Source organism: Hippichthys cyanospilos, chromosome 4 (assembly GCF_059441005.1).
Source record: "Hippichthys cyanospilos isolate Australia breed blue-spotted pipefish chromosome 4, RoL_Hcya_1.0, whole genome shotgun sequence".
Classification (NCBI taxonomy): domain Eukaryota; kingdom Metazoa; phylum Chordata; class Actinopteri; order Syngnathiformes; family Syngnathidae; genus Hippichthys; species Hippichthys cyanospilos.
The window spans coordinates 8,200,653-8,220,508 of record NC_142372.1 but is presented as its reverse complement, the minus strand read 5'-3'; the positions used below and the strand labels follow the sequence as shown (position 1 = coordinate 8,220,508).

At 40.9% G+C, this 19,856-nt stretch overlaps 1 protein-coding gene across 5 annotated transcripts in view; it reads left to right on the top strand.

Moving 5' to 3' along the window:
- celf6 (CUGBP Elav-like family member 6) overlaps nt 1-19,856 on the top strand; it is a 157,504-nt gene that overhangs the window by 80,543 nt on the left and 57,105 nt on the right. For all 5 annotated transcript variants that reach the window (XM_088413878.1, XM_088413876.1, XM_088413877.1 and 2 more), the window contains exon 3: nt 19,089-19,137. In XM_088413878.1, the coding sequence (XP_088270004.1) occupies nt 19,089-19,137 (49 nt within the window). The remainder of the gene's footprint in view (nt 1-19,088; nt 19,138-19,856) is intronic.

Here is a 19,856-nt window from a genome sequence, read left to right as displayed (position 1 = left end):
GGACCCACTACTGACATGAATGTATAGATGAAATAATTCTCCTCCCTCAAACAAAATAGATTTCGGTCTGGTGCACTTTCACCTCGAAGAAAGTCTGTTTGTGTGCGTGCGGAACATTGGGACGTGTTGATAATGTAAACATAAATTCATGAATTCCGGCATAATAGGGTAGCTGCACTACGTCTTTCTTGTACATTTATTACATATTTGCAAAGCATTGGGAGAGAAAAACAAATTTATCTGGGCTAGGATGAAGCCATTACTTTGTCTATTACTCATTCACGTGAGCCTCCAGGCCCACGGAGGCAAAAGAAAATGGAAATAGTAAAACACGCTGGATATGAATACTGTTCATTTTACGCTGCCTCTTGGATACATTCTGTGGTGGCGAGCGTTTCGCGACACTGTTTATTTTATTCCTCGACATGAGCGTGCGACGCCGCTCATGCATGTGTGCTATAAACATTACACTCCAATGTGCAGCCATGCTTGTCTTGTCCGTGTACTCACATGACCCACAAACGCCCCACGCGCACACACTCCACCAACAACACCAGAGCTTTTTTTCTCCCCGCTCATGCCGAAGCAGAAAGCTTTTGCAATTATACACTCCGCAGTAAAATTATTCAGTTGGCATTGACGCCGCATCGCAATTCCACGCACCCCCCCCCCCCCCCACTCCAATCTCGATGGGAAATAAAACAAAACCATTTATACAGGTTTGGAGCTCCACCTTTTGTTTTGTCACACCTGGGGAGCACAAATGGTTTCTGCTTGTACAGAAGATTGAAATTGTATGCTTATTTAGACCATTCATTAAAAAAAAAAAAAAAAAAATCATAAAAGGGGTGAAGTGAGTCACAAATCCCACCGAGAAGGTGTCTCATGAGATTGAGTCCACGAGGAAGAAAAAACAAAAATGTTTATAATTGTAACTGTTTTGATAATCAGCATATTTCAGTTAAAAATAAACTGAGATTTGAACAATGGAATACCAAAGTCATTATGTAGAATCATCCGTAATTTGGGGGGGAGGATCTTTGTCAAAGTGTATTCATACTTGTTACTGGTATCAGTGACTACTCAAGAGTTAAGTACTTTTATTGGTAACGGTCTGAAGAAAAATGTCAATGTTGTGGCTCAACAATGTGCTGGAATGGCTTTTGAAGTTTAGGATTTAATACTATGTATCATAATCTAGTAAAATGTGAAAAGATTCCAGTACTTAATTCACTTGAGAGACTCTTTATCTGTTTCAGTGAATGCTGCTGTTTTGGTTAGCAAGGTCTTTCATTCAGGCCCAGCCAGCAGTTAATATTGCTGTATGTGTGAGCAATCACATCTATGAACTACCATTAATTAGCGTTATCACCTGTTCGTTCCTCCATGGTCCGATTCATTTGCTCTTAATTTGAAAAGAGAAAAGTATTGTTTCTGTCACAGCTTTAAAATGCATGGAATTAAATTAGATTTGCTGATATCTGCAGAAACTCTCTTCCTGAACTGTCTTCATGTACTCCCACTGAAATACAAAAACCCACAAATGTGCAAAGTCATAGCATATAATAGATGGTTTTATCATATTTTTTTCCTAGCGTCTGAATATCCCCTGGAGGACTTTAATTAAACTGGAACAAACCCTCAGGAAAAGAAAACGTTAGAAGGTGATAGAAGGATGCAAATCCTCTACATTTAGCCTGTCCCCTCTATTTCCTCAAGTAATGGACGATCCTGACCCAGACCCTTTCAGTTGGCTTATTAGCAATTGTTGAGGAAGTGCGAGCACTGCACAGGCACTTGTTTAGTTCTGACGCTCACGAACACCCGCGTAGAATCAACATAAACAATCCCAGGACGATGCTATCACACACCCTCATACACAAATCCAGTACATGCACAGAACCCAAGCAAGAGCGGGATTGATTTTATGATGATGCCCCCGGCTGCTTCCAGCCATGGAGGAATTGGAGGCGGCAGAGCTTTCGTGCGCATGTGTGGAGTTTTTGTGTGTTGCTTTTTGGGAATGAGGAGCGCCGCCGTTTGCTTTTTGGAAGCGGTCGGCTGGACAGGCGGGGCTGTGCTACTGTTGTTGGATCCACAGCTTGTACAACAGGGATGATGTTGGGAAAAGAGTGTGCGTGTGTGTGTGGTGGGGGGGGCATGCCCTGAACCACAGCCAAGCATCTCTCCTCAACACACACACACACACGCAGGCAGACCTGCAACTGCCAATCAAAGCCGCCTCGGGCGCCGCCACTGCCATGTATGCATAAATTAGCATTCATTTGCATGAGCAGCCACTCGTTTAGCAGGCCCACTTGGACCCCCCTCCCTCCCTACACGCAAATGGCATTTTCACCCCCCCCCCCCCCCCCCACCCCTGTTCCCTTTTCCTCAATTGCTCACTTTTGCTCTCTTTATCCCATTACAAGCATCGATAAGAGCAAGGAAATAGTCAGTTAACTCTTTTCATACCAAACAACTCACAACGTGAATTACATGATATCCGATGTGCATGCTTGTTTGTTTGTACTCAGGCTTACAAATGAGCCAACAAAGAAAAACAAACTGAGGTAAGCATGTGTTGGTGTACTAACAGAATCTAATGAGAGCCAATCCAAGAGCCACATCCAGAATTCAACCTAAGCAGGATTGTGATTGACATGGCCAAACACTGTACCATATGGAATTTTTATTCATTGATTTTCTTAGGCTTGCAGATGAACTGGAGCCTATCCCAGCTGACTCTGAGTGAGAGGCAGGACTGGTCGCCACACCATCACAGGGCACATTTCAACAAGCTTTCACGCTCACGTTTCAGTTTAGTCGATCTTCTTTTAACCTATCAACAGAACCTAGAATATACAAAGAAAATGTCCCCGACTCTGAGGCAGTCATGCTTACCAGGACACTGATTCCAAACAAGGGTGAGTAGAGTCCAATCATTACCAGGGTTCACTGGAATTGTGTCTGAACTGATCAGAAGACAATTTTTGGCAGAAAAAAAAAAATCTATTAATTTTGAGAACAATTAAAAAGATTATAATACATAAAATAACATTGTGTCCTCCCAATGCATTCCAATGGGCATACTTCATCTTTGCTTGTAAAAATGATCAGAAATATTTAATCTAATATATATATGATTAAATATGCCACAATTTTGTGCTCTCTGGGTGAAAAGACACTTTTGTACAACCAACCAAAGCCAAGAAGTGTTATTTAGAACATCGTTTTGGTCGCCTTTTTTAGGTACGTTAAAAATAAAACTTTATAACTATGAGAAGTTAGGTTTTAAATCCAAAAGTTTGTTGTTAACACTGTCGTCTCTGACAATGTCAGCGAAAAGGGAGTATTATTAAGTTGCGTGTCATAACTCTTGTATCGGATCTCATTAAATAGCCTAGGACTTATTTTGCCAATGCAGTCAAAATTCTTTTCAGAAGCGCTCACACAAGACTTTAGCTTTCCGCCGCAGAGCTGCACGGGCAACCAAAAACACACAGCGACTTGGCTTCATTATCCCTAGAACTCTCAAGTCTTGTTTCACACCAGGGGCAGCAGTGCATGCATGGCTGTCTAAATTACATTTTCTCCCAACAAGAAAATTCAGCATAACGGTCAGCAACAGTTACATGGGAAAGGTAAGCCAGTCAGATCGGGAATACGGCAGATAAGATGACATGAATTTTTCACCGCCGACAGTCAAACATGACACTATAGAGTGTAGGCCTGCATGGGGATTAATAAGTAAAGAACAGAGAGGGCTTACGGCTGCCCTGAGCACAAGTTTTGGGATGTAGTAATTGGCCGAGATTGTGCATTCCGAGTCAAGTCGAATCAGCGCACGTGAGCCTCATGAAAGTTTCCTCTGCTGCCTTCTTGACCCTTTCCTCGCTCCTTTTGCATATTTTCAACAGGGTTCCCGTTTGGTTAATTATTGAAATGTTCCTTAAAGCTGCCTAAAATTGTATTTTGCTTAACTCCCAGGTGATTGATAACAAGTATTCATCATAACATCAATTTCAGCCTTAAAGGCGGTTTTGCTTTATTTGTTTCTAACGCTACATATTGATTATTAGTAGGGCTGTCAAAGTATTAACTTTGACGATTCATTTAAATTTTATAAAGCATTAAAGTTCTATTTACTTCCTGTGGCAGCTGAACTCTGCTAACTGCTACCAAACTTGGAATCACTGACACAAAGATAAACGAAGATGGATGTTGCTTTACTCTTAAAGTTTTCCTCCACGTCTCCTCGGAAAAATACAAAATTTGCTTTGTTCAATTGGTTATACATTTTTGGCACATTGCCTCAGAGCAAAACAATGGATCTGTGACCGCCAGAGGTCTTTGCAAACACTGGTAGGGTGTGGAGCTGATGGACAGAACTAAACCTAGAAGTGGGAAGCTTGGGCAATTGTTTTTATGAGAATATGATTAAAAAAAAAAATCCCTGCAACAAGTCATAGTTTGTAGATTTGTTCAAAATTGTATTTCATGGTAAAAGAGTCATATTAAATGATCAAAGAAGGCAATTACAAAAGTCTTTGAATTTTTTTTTATTACATTTTAGATTAGTTCCAAGATTTTACTGAAGCAAATATAAAATGTTCCAAAGGTCGTAGAAAATATTTTTGAAAAAAATGTTATCAATCACGATTAATTATGGAAAATATTGCGTTTAATGAATTTTAATCATTTGACGGCCCTAATTCCTTATAAATTCCACTGTTACCATTGAATGAATGCTAATTTCTGTATACTGTGGGCACTGTAGTTTTTCTTTTTTTAATATGCACTTAACAGCGCTACTTTTGCATCATAGTGTTTGTTCTCTTTTAAAATTAATAGAGGCAATTCTAAACATTTTTATTGGTGACATACTTACTTATTACTTACTTACTACTATCATTTAAAGCTCGGCACATATACCCCACAGATAGCGCACGATTATGGTATTCAATTACACAGGTTTAACAGAGGGCATGTTGCTGGCACATATTAGCATAACGCTACATATGGAGCGTGTATAGTGCCATGTATACATTGTCAGAAGATAATCTGGGTTGTGTACCACACGGGGTGCTCGCATCTGCAAGCCCTGAAGAAACAACGGGTATTGCATATGGTTTCAGCTGGCCACTGTTGGTACTTTTCCCTGTCCTTTAGTTGAATACAAGTCACAAACACTCAAGGAAGCGCTACCAACAGAGCTAGCCGCATACTGTCTCATCTGATATCCATATCACCTCACCCGAAATACATCACAGCCTTTTCCGTGTGCACTTTCTATTTATGTGGTTCGTGTCTGCTGGGAGTGAACTCAGCTATAGTTAAGGCGGCAGTTTTGTATGGATAGTAGGTCACAATGTCTTCAGGGGGATCCACGAGTTCAATATGATATTTCTTCAAGGACACGGACATTCAAGTTAACTGCTGAGCCCGCATGAACCTAGTTGCTAACCAAACAGCAGTACTTGCAGGCAGAGGCACATGAACTCTTTCAGATGAATTAAAATGAAAAGTAAATGAACATTATTGACATGACTGGCCATGAATCAAAATTTGTTGAGAATTTAATCTTTTAGCTCCTTGCTAGAGAACAAGAAGTTTAGCAAAAAGTGCCCAACTGTGGGAGACATGCATTTAAAAGTTTGGCAAAATGAAACATTCTTGGAAAGATTATGATGCATTTTTGGTTGATCCTGAAATTGTATCCAAAAGTTCCGTAATGTTTTCAGAGTATTATATGATGAGATATGATACGGTCAAGAAAGCGTTAACGTTCACAAACAACTGCTGCCGCCTCTTGTTACGAGTGCTAATGATGTCAGCGAAGGGGCCCCCGCTTGTTGATTAGCCTAAATGAAGGGCTAATAGAAGTTGCCCGAGCGTAATTAATGACTGAAGGGTCGCCTAACGAAGACGAGAGCGCACCGCCGTGGCATGTGGGGTGTCCCGGGGTTAAGTGCGCCAATAGACAACACGGCAAGGCAAACCTCATCAGCTTGGCCATGCTAGCTAACCCGTGATGTCCTGCCACCGTCAGCTATGCCAATGCCCAAGACAGGCCCGCCGTCCTGACCGGGGCCTAATTAGCTGTCATGGCAGGTGGAGCAGTGGCACTGTGTGGTCTTGTATCTCTGACAATGTGGGACCCCATCGAGCTTTCCCTTGACACAGCAACACAGAAGAGATTGTGTGTGTGAACATAGCATACATCAACCTTAGAGAAGAGCATAATAATGCTCCTTCACTTATAGCAGTGTTTCTCAATTATATTAACGCACTGACCACAAATAAGATTATTATCTATAAATTGTACAGGTATATCTAAACCTGTATTCTATTTAACATTAACAAAACAAAAAAGCAATATAATTGAACTGTCACCAACTGTTAATTATTTTTTACAGCGTTTATATGCGTTACAGCTTAGTCTAAAACTGAAAAAAATAACCAAGTGCATCAAAGTGCCTGAAACAAACAAACAAACAAAAAATGAACATTCTTATTGTAATACAATTACACTTGACATGACAAAAATAAAGCGTCATCCAATGACGATGAATCATGCAATGTGCCAAGGTTTTTGGGAGCTGAAATGTTTCAAACTGTCATCCTAGGTGTTAACATGCGTCGAAATGAGTGGATATACATTAACTACTCACTCTTTATGATCTTCTTGACCTGTTCATTTTTAGGCACCAAAAAAACCTGCCCATGCTAACCAGTTAACAATCGCAAGTAGCATTAGACCACTATCAATTGATTATATAGAGACAACTGACACAAACGACCATTTCGTTCACATATACCTAATGTTGTATGTACATTAATCAGAAAACAGTGTCCTTCGAGTCATTTATGCTTTATCTTTCAGAAATATTCTATGAATACTGTAAACACAGCAACATGCACATGCATAGTTGTGTTGTGAATGTAAAAAAAAGAAGGACATATAATAATAAAATAATAGGCAAACTAAAGAAAAAAAAACTGAGACACTCAAGCACACCCTCAATATACTTGTCCTATGCTATAATTAATGCAATTGTTCCTCCGGCCACTTATTCATGATAATTGGCAACTGTGATCAATACAAATAATCCAAATGACTATAAATAATCCACAGTCCAAAAAGTTCACAGCTCTTTCTTGCCGTGTGTTAAATAATAAATATAAATGTGCTTCTTGCCAGCTATTCAAGAAAACCAACACCTTGCACAATCGACTGTATAGACTTCACACACAGTACAAAAGCTAGAAATAATACACGGTGTTAAAAAGGGGCGGCACATGCATAATCTGCGTCGAAGATTTCTTTTGATGGAAGAAAAATGCTACCTTCAGAACAAACAGGACTAGAAGAAATCTGTCAGCAAAACAAAAAGTTCACAATACGTACAGGCACTATAAGCAATGCAACGTAAAGGAGTTGCGGTGACACCACACGGTATGAAATCAAATGAGCGTACATACTGTGAGTGAGTACTGATTTGTACGACAACTAATTCAAGAAATAGATCACTGTTACCATCAGTTTATACACAACATTCCATCATCGCTCGGCATGTTGTGTTTGTGTACCCTTCATCATTTCTACTGAACATACTTAGACACAGTGTCAAGTGTTAAACACACACATACACACAAGAGCGTGCACATTGATGTATGGCTCATTTGCGGCGTGATATGTTCTACACGCGGTCACTATACATCAGCCGCCGATGTTGCGCGAACGGGTCCATTTGATCCTCTTTGGCAGATGGATCCAATCGGCCGTATTGGCCTGTGACAGAAAGCAATCTAACGGCAGCCTCATTGATGATGATGAGTTCTGTTCCATTGCGCCCCAGATCCAGTCCAATTTCAAAAGCAAATTCACCCATTCATCTTCCAAATAATTGTGGCACTTTATCAATTGCTCCCGGCTCTTTTATCTATCATTTCGATTGATGTGATCATTTTCCAAAACAGCCGTCTGCACCCAGTCTGGTCGCGAGACACACTTGCATGGCTCTGCTGCCGCGTGTGTCCTTGCGCTTTTCAAGAGATTAGCTACGGTATGTGAATGGCAAGTGTGTCTTTTTAACTTTGCGCATAGTCAAATACTCAACAACTCGCCAAATTTTGCTTGTGGTTGTGGTCCCCAAAAATATTGCCCCAGTCTTCCCAAAAGTCAGTTTCACTTAAAACCCAATCCCACTGAGATGCGAACATGTAAACCCATGTAAATGTCGAAAATAAATATATGAATACAAACTACTCAAAAATACTAAAAAAAAATACTAAAATCTGACATTATCTTTAAAGCAGCCATTTTAATGAGATGTGATTTTAGCCTTTTAACCCTTTAAAAACAAAGTTATCCAAGAAATTATGTCTAATTGCTATCTTATTACAAATATATGTATTTACACAGATGGACAGCATTAAATCACATGTAATCATCGTGCGTGGGTGGCACATGGTAGCCAAGGTTAATGGCTTGCCATCTTATTAAAGCTGTGAGTAATTTTTGCCATTTGGGAGAACTTATACGAATCTCTTGAGGGCCCCAGTCAACATGAGAAGTTTGGTTAAGCTTTGAACTTGTAGAAGTGACTCATTAAAGTTATGTGTTAACAATCTCTGGCCACAGACGATAACGATGAGTGAAAATTTTCACAATCGAAAGCAAACTATCTAGTACATATGATTCCTATTTGGAATTTTCAAAATCTTTCAAAGGATGTGGAAATGGTAAAAGTTAGGAACGGTGACTTATTTCACTTATGTGTTTACCTGGTTACATAAATTAATAATAATAATAATACGGGTGTAAAAGTGTACATATTGAAGGTTATTTTTGAATGAGCACCGTTGAGGAGTGACCTGTAGACTTTCCGTGGCTTTATTTGCACACCACCTGGCTTTCACCATTTTCAGGTAATTTGCATGCAGATGTACGTTTGCCTTCAGTCAACACTTTCTTTGATTCTGTGCCTTTCTTTATTAAGATATTACATGGATGCCCCGATCCGACAGATCCAATTTTAGAATAGTTGCCGGTGCCCAAACCACTTAGCATTCTAAGTGAATGTACACGGGCTAAGATGAAACAGATGCGGTATTATACGACAGCCCTGTCATAAATGGGAAGGAGGGGGGTCACAAGAGTTAAGTATTCTGTTTTGAGAGAGATGTCAAATGTTATAGTTGGAGTTTTGTGTGACTATAACATATTTGGTGTATTAATTTGAATGAATATACATTCATTTTACTAATTAAATTGTCAAGAAGGTTGTGATAGTGTCTGCTCCATCAACATGGCTGTGATATAAGGTACGTGAGGGGAACGGAGCTGGACATAATTATACGCCTACATGTACAATACATCTGGCAGATACAGAACATGATATATCATCACTTTACATTTATTATTCTCGACATTCTCTTTAAAACTACTTGGGTCGTTTCACAAAGCCCGGCTAGAAAACATTTGCACTGTGGCCTTGCGGAGTGATTGATGCACCCGGGGGAGGTAGCAGGTTATTGTTATGGCTTTGCGTTTATGTGCGGCGCTTGTGTCTGTTAACCTAACCTTCTGTGATATGGAAGTATTCACTGGAGTAGATGTTTATTGATTTCATCTTCTCTTGATTAGTATGCATGCAGATCTCTTATACAGTATATGCTGTATATGCGACCACCAGGGTTGGAAGTAATACATTACAAAAGTAATAGAATTACTGGAATGCATTACGTTTTTGCTGTAACGTAGTGTAATATACAGTATTACACACAAAAAAATAGTTACTCTGTACAAGTGAATATACATGTTTTGTATGAAGCAACACCATAACATAGATGAAAACAGCAGAAGAAAAAACAACCAGTGGGGTGAAGTTCTGGTGGTTGTTGAGGGAAACAATGTGAAGCTAACATCAAGTAAAAATCATTATGTCTGTCAGAGGAAAACATGTTAACATGGAAAGCAAAGACAGTGCAAAGACAATTTGAAAAATTTGCATTTTTCATGGCAGAATTGATAGAGATGCAGTTAACACAATTAATATAATACACCATATGACAAACAGATTTGATCCCCCCACCCCCCCAAAAAAAGATTTAAATTTTGTACTTGGTTTAAATTGCCGCTCGAAGTTTTTATAATGGGATATTCTAGTTTTGTTGTTGTTGTTGTTTTTTTTTAAGGGAGAAAGTAAATTAAGAATTACAATGTACTTCTTTCAAACGGGTAACTCAAATTGCAAAAAAAAAAATGTGATCGGGATGTCCCTAGTTCATTTAGGTTGCTGTTCATTTGTCAGAATGATAAATGTGAATGGTTAAGGCATGTATTTTGAAGGATTAAATCATGTATTCCTTGCTTATGAAATATCCGACTTAGTTTGGCGTTAAGCAGGACTCATTTCATCCCCAAACAATTTAGCTGCCTTTCAAGGCTATGGAATTGTATTAAAAGAAGCAAAGAACAAATCTGCACTTGGTCCCACCCCTATTATGCAAACTAATTTACTCCTCATCTCACTTCAGTATGCAAATGCTAAACAGAAACGCGAAGTTCAATGCGAAGTTCAACTTTTCCATTCTTCCCTGATCCCCAAGCTTCTCGTAACTGTGATTTCTTCCTCTAATCTTGTATCTTTAATCTTACTTCCTTGCGTTTAGTGTTCTCTCTCTCCCTTTCCCCCACCACTTTTACTTCCTTCTCCAAATACAGTCTGCACTCGCCCTAGTGAGGCGTTCCCCGCGAGAATGAGCCAGAGACGGGGATGGGAGAGCGGTCGCCTCACAAGAGCAGACCTCATAAAACTCTCTGTCACTTTGACTAATTTGTTAGTCTTATCGCTCTGTGTCCAATCGTCACCCCTCCGGTAGAGAGGGAGGGAGGGAGATAGGGAAGCAAAAATGGGGCAGTAAAGGTAATAGAGCAGCAGGCTGGCCATTGGGCGCATGGACTTCCATGGCAATCCATCTCTACCCCAAGAAAGAAAAGCTTCATGGAGGAAAGGATAACACGATGGCTCAGTTTCTCATTTGTTTCCTGTCTCAGGGTTCCCACCCCAGCCACCACAAGCCCATCCAAAATTAAGCTAAAAAAGGAGTTTTACTGGCGCAGACTAGCCCCACGGTCCCACAAACTGAATTGGATGGGATGACGGTGCCAAAGCACGCAGAGCCTCTCAGAGGACCAACACGGATAGAGAGAGATAAATAAATGTCAACGTTCATGCCTGGTGGGCAATTACAGGGAATGAGAAGGAGATTACGGAGACAAAACTAAAAGAAATAAAAAAAGAAGGTGATGCGGTGCATCACATGAGAGAACGGAGTGAGTTTGGGTGTGACATTTATCAAAACAGCTCGTAGACGTTTGACATTAAAGTAAAAGTTTTAAAGTCATGTGGATATTACACTGGCTTGCATTCTTGTTCTTGTCATGACTACCACGGAACACCCAAAATGTTATCTTATCGTTGGCCAGTCCCTTCAGTCAGTCATTCATTCATTCGTTCATTCAATATTCCAAAGGGTCAATGGCATGCTGGAGCCTTTCCCAGCTGTCTTCGGGCAGGAGGCAGAACTGGGTTCTCGACAATCGCAGGCTACGCAAAGACAAACAACCATTTAAACTCACAAACACACATAAGGGCAAATTAAATGATTTAATAGATCCGAAAAAATCCCACAGAGGCACAGGGAGAACATGTAAACTCCATACAGGACAAAGAGGAAGTGTAGACAGAGGACCAATTAAACATGCAAATTGCATTTAACATAACTATATGCACAGGTGATTGTTTGGTATTATCAGCTCGATCCCAGTCTCATGATCAAGGGGTAGCAGAATCTCATTATTCTTCAACTCCTGCTTGGAAGCCAAGCAAAATACTTAATGGAGGAATTGTGCTTGAGTGGTGATATGCCAAATTGTTGACCATAGCGGATGTTTTGTGATTTAATTTGGAAACTTGAAACCCTGTCTATTCCTTTGTTCACTGTAGTGGACGTTTGTTTTTGGTCTACTGTATAACGTTCTATATCTTTTGACTCATTTGAGCTACTTGACTCATACGTGCTCTACAATTAAATTTGCTGTCTTGCTGGGACAAAATAGAAAATGCAACAAAAAACACAAAAAGTTGAGTCTTTGGAAGCTACAGCTTTGCGTCATCGAGATGGCCACAATAATCAACATTGGCATCCTGAAGCATTTGACCCAAAGGTAACAAATGCAGACTGAACTAAAGAGGCCCACAGGTTGACCCTTGAGGAACTTCCTCTTGTCATGGCCATGAGATCAGATTCAAAATCTTCACTGCTCACAAAACTACATTTTCTCCTCCAAATCAAACCTGAAACATTCTCACCATGCTTTTAGACGTTTAGAAAACCCATGCCCATCCTCAGTTACGTCTTAATCCATGATAGGGTAGCACAAGATCAGTAAACCAACCTGTGTTAGCAGAACTGGGTGGTAGTGGCACACTAATGTTGGAGCTTGTAAATTCATTGCATTGACTTCTTTCACTTTACATAAAAATAAAATGAACCACTATCCATTTCACTTAAAAGTACATGACACCTAAAATATGGACTCCCATTTGATGTGCTCACCACAATTGCTCCGACTGGTGACCAACCCATGGTTGACTGCAACCTGGATAAAAATGATAAGTAAAAATTGCATGGATGAATTTGAGCTGTCACATTTCCATTCTGCGACTTTCGAATGTGGATGACTTGCTAGATGGAGCGCGTTCTCAAACGGCATTAAATAGCAGAAGGGGTTCAGAGCTAAGAATAGGCCAAATTTCTCCGCCGTCCACCCTTATGCCAAACTGTCAGACTCCATTCCCTCTCCCTGCGACTCCACACTGAGCCCTGCTTGTGTGTTTCCCATCACTCGGATTCTAACCCCGTGTGCTCCAACAAACTCCTCCGACTGAAACTCTCCCGACTTCCTGGCCTGGCGGGGAGGCTGCGGCGAACACACGCTCCAATTTGAGGGAGAGCGACGTTCCCGCTGCGCTGGCCCTGTTTCTTCTTTCACGCCGGAATGAGGGGCAGGGTGTCCTGATGTGTGAGTGATGGGTGATGGAAGGTGTAATTTGGGCCGGTACAGCCGGGCCTCTACTCGATCTCAGAGCTTACCTGTCAGGGAAATTGTCCCTGAGGGAGATAATTGTATTTTAAACCAGGGTGGATTTTTAACAACTGCATCATCCGAATGGATCCTGAAAGCCTTTTTGTTGAGTAGCACACATTTTACCCAAGGATTTTTACAGTTAATTCAGAGTATTTTTCTCTCATTGTCATCAAGAATAGAATGGACTTGACCTGGTTTTGCCTACATCCTGCACTTTTTAAAATTCTGCCACAACCTTTTGGAAACAAGTTCTGAACAAACACTAAAAAGCAAATACTGTTAAGCTAAAAAGTGTTCTACTATCGCCACATTTTGAGGGGTAAGCAGTGCTATGCAGTGCCTTTTTAAAATATCCAAGGAGTCCCATAAGTTATCACAAAGTGCAAGAGAAGAATGTGCCAAGATAGGGCTCATGTACGTCCTCCCAGTTTGCTGTAAAAATTGTGGTATGTCTGCTGGTATGTCATTCCGTTGAATACGGCCCACTTAAAGCAAAGGGGTGAGGATTTATGAACGGCTAACGTTGAACTGAAAATGGCAAATGATGGACTTACCATTCAAGATACTCCCAGAATTCTTTATGGCCACCACACCTCTGCAATACAACTAAATATTAGCCTCAATGCACAATAGTCCAAATCATTGTGAACTTGCTGCTATGAAATCAATTGAACTTGTGTTTCCTTTTCAATTTTCTGAAAATATTCAAATATGATGTAGGCTGTAAAAAACAAATTTACTTCCACATTAGCATTGGCCAGCTGTATTAAAATGTCTGCAAATCAACACCATAATCGACAACTACCAACAAAACACAACAGATTGGGTGATTGTTTCACTCAGCATTTCGCCTTCATAAAGCGGGATTCTCCATTTTACAAAGTGCCTTCAGCTCTTTGTTGGCTCTTTAAGAAAAGTCAGTCAGCTTTAAACACCTTTTAATGAGGGTTGAATGCCGTAAATGGCACCAGCAGTTCCGATGAAACACAGCCGAGCGGCAGGAATCATAACACGACAGATCAAACAGATGAAGGTTATTGAGGTGGCAATGTGTTATGGACTTGAAAAAAAAAAAGACAAGTTTGTTTGTTGGTTTCCTCTCTTGAGTAGGTTTTGTTTCCACTACAGCTTGTTTGTCTGTCTGGCAGTTGGATTCCACTGAAACGACCACTGTGGTTTTCAATTTTCCATGGACATTGACACAAAATAGAGTTTTATTGGAAATTTCAGTGCTCAGCGGTAGTGCGCTGCAGTAGTTTTTGCTTTGTTAGTCGCTGTCGAGCAACCCCGACAGGACACGATAACCAAGCAAGTCTTTCGCTAGCTGTCTCCTTTTGAACATGCGCATGTCTATGGGGCAGTTTTTGGCAGGACAATGTGGATGTAAACCTCCCTAAAATTCTTTAAATGTGGGTAATTTCAGAAAAGCACGTTACGAAAACAAGTGTGTTCTCTAAATACTGGGCTTCCCCTTATAGTATTTTTTAAAATAATTTTAAAATGCTCAATGCAAGAGCTTTATACATTTCTGCATAATTATTACAGTGTTTTGTCTTCATTATTGGCAAACTGCTGTTGGAAAGTGGGACACCTACCTCTTTGAAAACTGGTGTTTTGGAATGACTAATTATACTGTTCAGACTAATAAATTTACTGTGCATATGGTTAATCAATTGATCAGTCAGGCTTTGTATTATTGATGACTTTAATCATCTGGATTAATGAATATATCTTTGAGAGGCTCATTATCTGCCTTTGGCACCACATCAAGATACTTTTTCTTAGCGTTCTGCTCTGGGTAAATTTTTCTCTTCATGGAGAACTTACTGTATATACAGTATTTGTCATGTAGCGCCATGATTGGCGCAGCTGTTAAAACTTAAGATGAGTAATGTGACCGAATGCAACAATTTATCACGGCTCTTTTAGATAAATATAATAGCTCATAAAAAGACAGTTTAGGGTATGCTTGAGGAAGAATCACAGGTGTGCTGAGAGCCCTAGAATACATTTTATTACAGAATTCAGGAAAATAATTTCAACTGCTTATTTCACGTTAATTGCAAGATTAGCATTTTGCAACCAATTACAGAACTAATACAGGTGACCTAGTTGTAAAGGTTTCCTAGTTAGATTGTATAGTCACAATCGTAATAAACTTTTACACACTTTGTTTTTATGCACCTATATTTAAGCATGGGTTAGGGTTATGCAAAATCTCACAATGGATTACAATAACATTAAATCAAATTCACTTTTTACGACTTGCAGTCTGAAAAGACCTAAATATAAATATATATGAAATTTAAGACTGCATTTACCACTGTGCGTGGCAATGATACGTTAACATTTTTCATGTTTTCAGACTGCCGGGCAAAATGAAATAAAAAATATATATATCTGTCCTTGTTGACTTTAGTATCCCTTTAGACAAAGCATGGTCAAGCATGGTCAAAGGCCAGTGCTGACCTTGTCTCGCTTCCTCTCTGCTGCACTTGTTATCAATCAGACACACAAAGACTCAGGCATGTGCATGAAAACACACACACACGCACACAATAGAAGTCCTTCAGTGGAACAATGCAGGCAATCTCTGTTCTTCCACACTATTGCTTTTCCAACCCTGCATGTCTTAAACACACTTTTATTCATCATAAAATAATGAAAAATATAGATTCCATGCCGCAGCGTGGGGGAAAAAAAAGACAAAACGCGAATGTATAGACATAAAGCAAATAGAGCATGAAGGAGGGGAAATGTAGAGGGAGGCTGGGAGGACTGAATGTAAAAAAAAAAAATAGAAAATGGCAGGGATGAGGAGAAAGAGAGATGGCCTCTGTAAGTGCGGCTGCGTAGGCGCAGAGCTGCGAGTTCCCAGGCAGGACAGCATGAGCCGCCTATTTGTCAGCATTGATCAAGCCATTAAGGGGCTGTGGAGGGAAGCATATTGGTTTTGGAGGCCAAAAGGGCACTGAAAGACAAATATAAAGCAAGACATGGACAGGGGAGAGGGTGGGGGAACTCTATCCCCCACAGCCAAACGTCTGCCAGATGAATAAGCCGGACGTCTTTCTTCCAGATGTTGATGCAACTTATTCCATACAGGCCTGATGGGAAAACACGAGAAATCGTTTCACTCTGGCTGGATTTACACTGCTAAGTTGCTTTAGTCTGATTTAGTGCCGATATCTGATTTTATTTAAACCCCTTTCACACTGTCTGCCTCCTGTATTCCTGTAATGTGTTAAAAGAACTTCTAAAAGTACAACGCACAGTCACAGCTGCCAGAAACAATGACAGTGGTGTGAAAGGTAATACTTGACTAATACTTGACTAGTACTTGGTAATACTTGACTAAAACTTGAAAAAATTCTGGCCGCTTCTGATGAAGCTACCTGTATTTTTATCTAAATTCACAATGGCCACCTTAAGATGGCGTTTTTCATGGCTTCACCTTGGTCTTTTGTAGGATTCTTTCATAGTTGTAAGAACCAGTACAGGATAAGGCCATTGATTCATTCACTGCCAGTCCTGTTAAAATATATTTTTGACGTCTTTATTTGTCACTCGCAGTCAATGAGTTACGTCCATCCATCAATATGAAATGTTTTAGGATAATCTAACAACATGGGATTTTTTTCTCTTTATACTAACATGGCCCATTTGCAAATCGGAGCACATGGGAAACCAACAATTAGAATTGTGTCACTTGAACAATTAAGTGTAAATGCATCTCGCGGTAACGCTGCAGCACTGAAATCCTTAATAGCCAGTTTCCCAAGATAGACCAAATGTGACTCGTCTTCATTTCATGGTAGCAAGCAAGGGTTGGTGGTTGGTTGGTGGATTCTTGGCCCAAGGGGAGGCAGGCTGCTTCTTCGCCCAGCCTCTGATGAATTCATATAATTAACTCAGCCTTGATCTGTTGGCTAATCCGGCACTCGGTAATAAGGGATTAAAATGTCACCTAAGCCACCTGCTGTTAGTGAGCCCCAAGACTTTTTGTGGTACAGTGAGGGAGTATCGTGTGGGAGGTGGAGAAATTCATCTTGAAAAAAATATGTTTAAATTTATTTGTGACATTCTCTTCAAGGGGACAAAATAAGCTTAGCTGCAGCCATAAGCAAGTGTGTGCTAAGCAATGACTCAATAGTTGGCCCAGAAGTTGCAGAAGCAGACTTGCTCTGAAAAGTCCTGGTCAGAGTCAGTGAAAAGGGACAAGAAAGTAGGCCATGCTGGAAGGTGTGGGAGTTTACAGAATCTTTCTTGCTCACTCTCGCTACGACCTCCTTGAACCTAGCCAAGAAAAAAAAAAGAAGTGCCAATTGGTTGGCAAACTGCCGGCGGACCGACGGGCCAGCTCGCTTCGTCTGCCTGCCGGGCACCTCCACTCTGTTGCCTAGCAACCCCAAGTGTACTTTTGGTACTGCTAATGACTCTTGTTGCAGGGCGGTGGGGCTCAAGGCCACTAATGAAGCTTGTTGCCTTTTAAAAGTCTTGAAAGCTGACTGATCACCAAGCAGAGAGATCTTAGGGACTTTTGCCTGTCCTTAACCACTTATGCCAGACAATCTGCAACACTTTCATAGTTAAAGCAAGTATACACTACATTTAAAACACTTGAAATGCTACAACTGACCTACATTAAGCACTGATGCCCGAAGATTGTCTACAACAACCTTTATTGAAGAAGTGCAGGATAAAACCTATGAGTGCTAATTGCTCGCGTTGTTCGGACTAAAAACAATGTGTTATTAAGCTTGAAAGTTAGCATCAGCTAGAAATGCTGTGATTTTGTGCGATAGAGATTCTTTGTCATTCATCCATGTTGTGGAAGCGGTTCCAGTAAAAACTGTTGTATCCAATGGTAAGGTAACAATAGCAAGTAGGGCTGTGCTGAGCTAAGTTGGTCGCACATCAACCTTAATGGTTTGTCAAGAGACACATGTATAGCTGTTCATGTATAGCCTTCATCCATATGTCGTGTCCATTCGTTTAGTTCCAGTGTCACAGCATATTGTCGGATGAGTACGTTTTGTCTGAGTGTATCTGATCGTCTATACATGCCCACCAGAGTCAGCACTATATTTAGCTCTATGTTCCTTGCTCATGTCAACCACTGTCAAGTGCCGCACTGCCTCTGGGCCCGACACCCACCGTGCTGCCCGAGCTGAGTGATCCGAGCGGGCAGCGCCTTTTGCCATTCACATGTAGCCGACAGGACGGGCCCACAAGTGACAAAAACAGCTAAACGTGACGCATGTGACCTGGATAAGCGAGGGGAAAAACTCCAGCTCAGGGAGGGCCAAGCAGACCTTAAGTGCTGTTCTGCTTCCATATCCAAACTCTTGGGAGGGACTCATCTTGAAACGGCAAAGAAAAGGGAAGATTTGTGTTGTCCTTTCCTCATTAAACAAATCTTGCTATCTATTGATTGCTGATGGTTAACCTTGGTCTAACTTTCACAGGGGTTGTGATGATAAAAGTGGTGGCATATTGGTGGCAGCAAGAAAACAAAAAACAAAAAAAAAGGATGATGGCAGGGAAAAGGAGAGATTTCTGAGGGTCGGGGACAAGCTGGTACCTGGGAGTCTAGAGAACAGGAAGATCGAGGGCCAGGCCAGAAAATACCTCTGCCCGGAGGTGCGGGAGTGGTTGATGTAATAGCATTAATCTCCGAGAGCCATCTGACACCCGGTGTGGCGCCGTCACGGAAAAGTGCGAACTCTGCTGAACTGTGAGGGAAATTTGGGCATCTCTCGAGGCGGCACCCTGTATTAATTAAACCCACCGGCTGGGATTTCTGTGTTTAGCTAACAAAGCACTCGTTACACACCAGGGGCTACTATTCACATCTTCAGCCTCTTGATGAATTAAGTTGCCCCCATTGTTACACGATAACCAACCCTTTTTTTTCCCTCTCCAGATGAATCGGCCCATCCAGGTGAAGCCAGCAGACAGCGAAGGACGGGGAGGTAAATAACCTTAAGAACAAACACACATAGTGGTACAAACACAATCCTTAATATTCTGCTCTCACATGAGACGCACTGGGAGTTAGCAGCACGGCCCGTAATATAGGTCACTTGCTTCTATTGACTTCCCATCTGCGCTAGCAAAAAGGGGGCTGTCGCGGTTCACAGTCACTGCGAGCAGGTCAAAGACAAGCGAGAGAAACACGGCGGAAAGACGAAAGAGGAAGGCGAGCAATAAGTGGACACACTGAATTTTCTGCTTGAGGTTTCAGGGAAAAGGCAAAGGCATTCACACAGGGAGAAGCCAAACTTGGATAAAGAAAGCAGGCCTCCACGAGACAATTTGAAGATGCTACCTTGAGGTGCATCATTGAATTGAAGAAAAAAAACAAACACTTTGAAATAAAATAGAAGGTACCGTTGTATATGAGTGCAGCCCATTTTGGGCAATGCAATACATTAAGGCATAGTTTACACATAGCCGGGGTCCTTGCAAATGAGCGGTAAATGTCTCTGGTTAGCCCTATCTTCCTGGTAGATTTTTCATCAAAAAAAGAAGGCTCCAAAAACTGTGACCAGGTTAGAGATTTGCAGCAAATTCTTAAGATGTGCGTTTCTGTGTAGCTGTATCTGTTTTAAATGAAAAGAGCTTACTTACTTCCAAATTTGAATGTGAATCCTTGAGACATTTTCTGTTTTGTTTATGATAGTTATGTTCG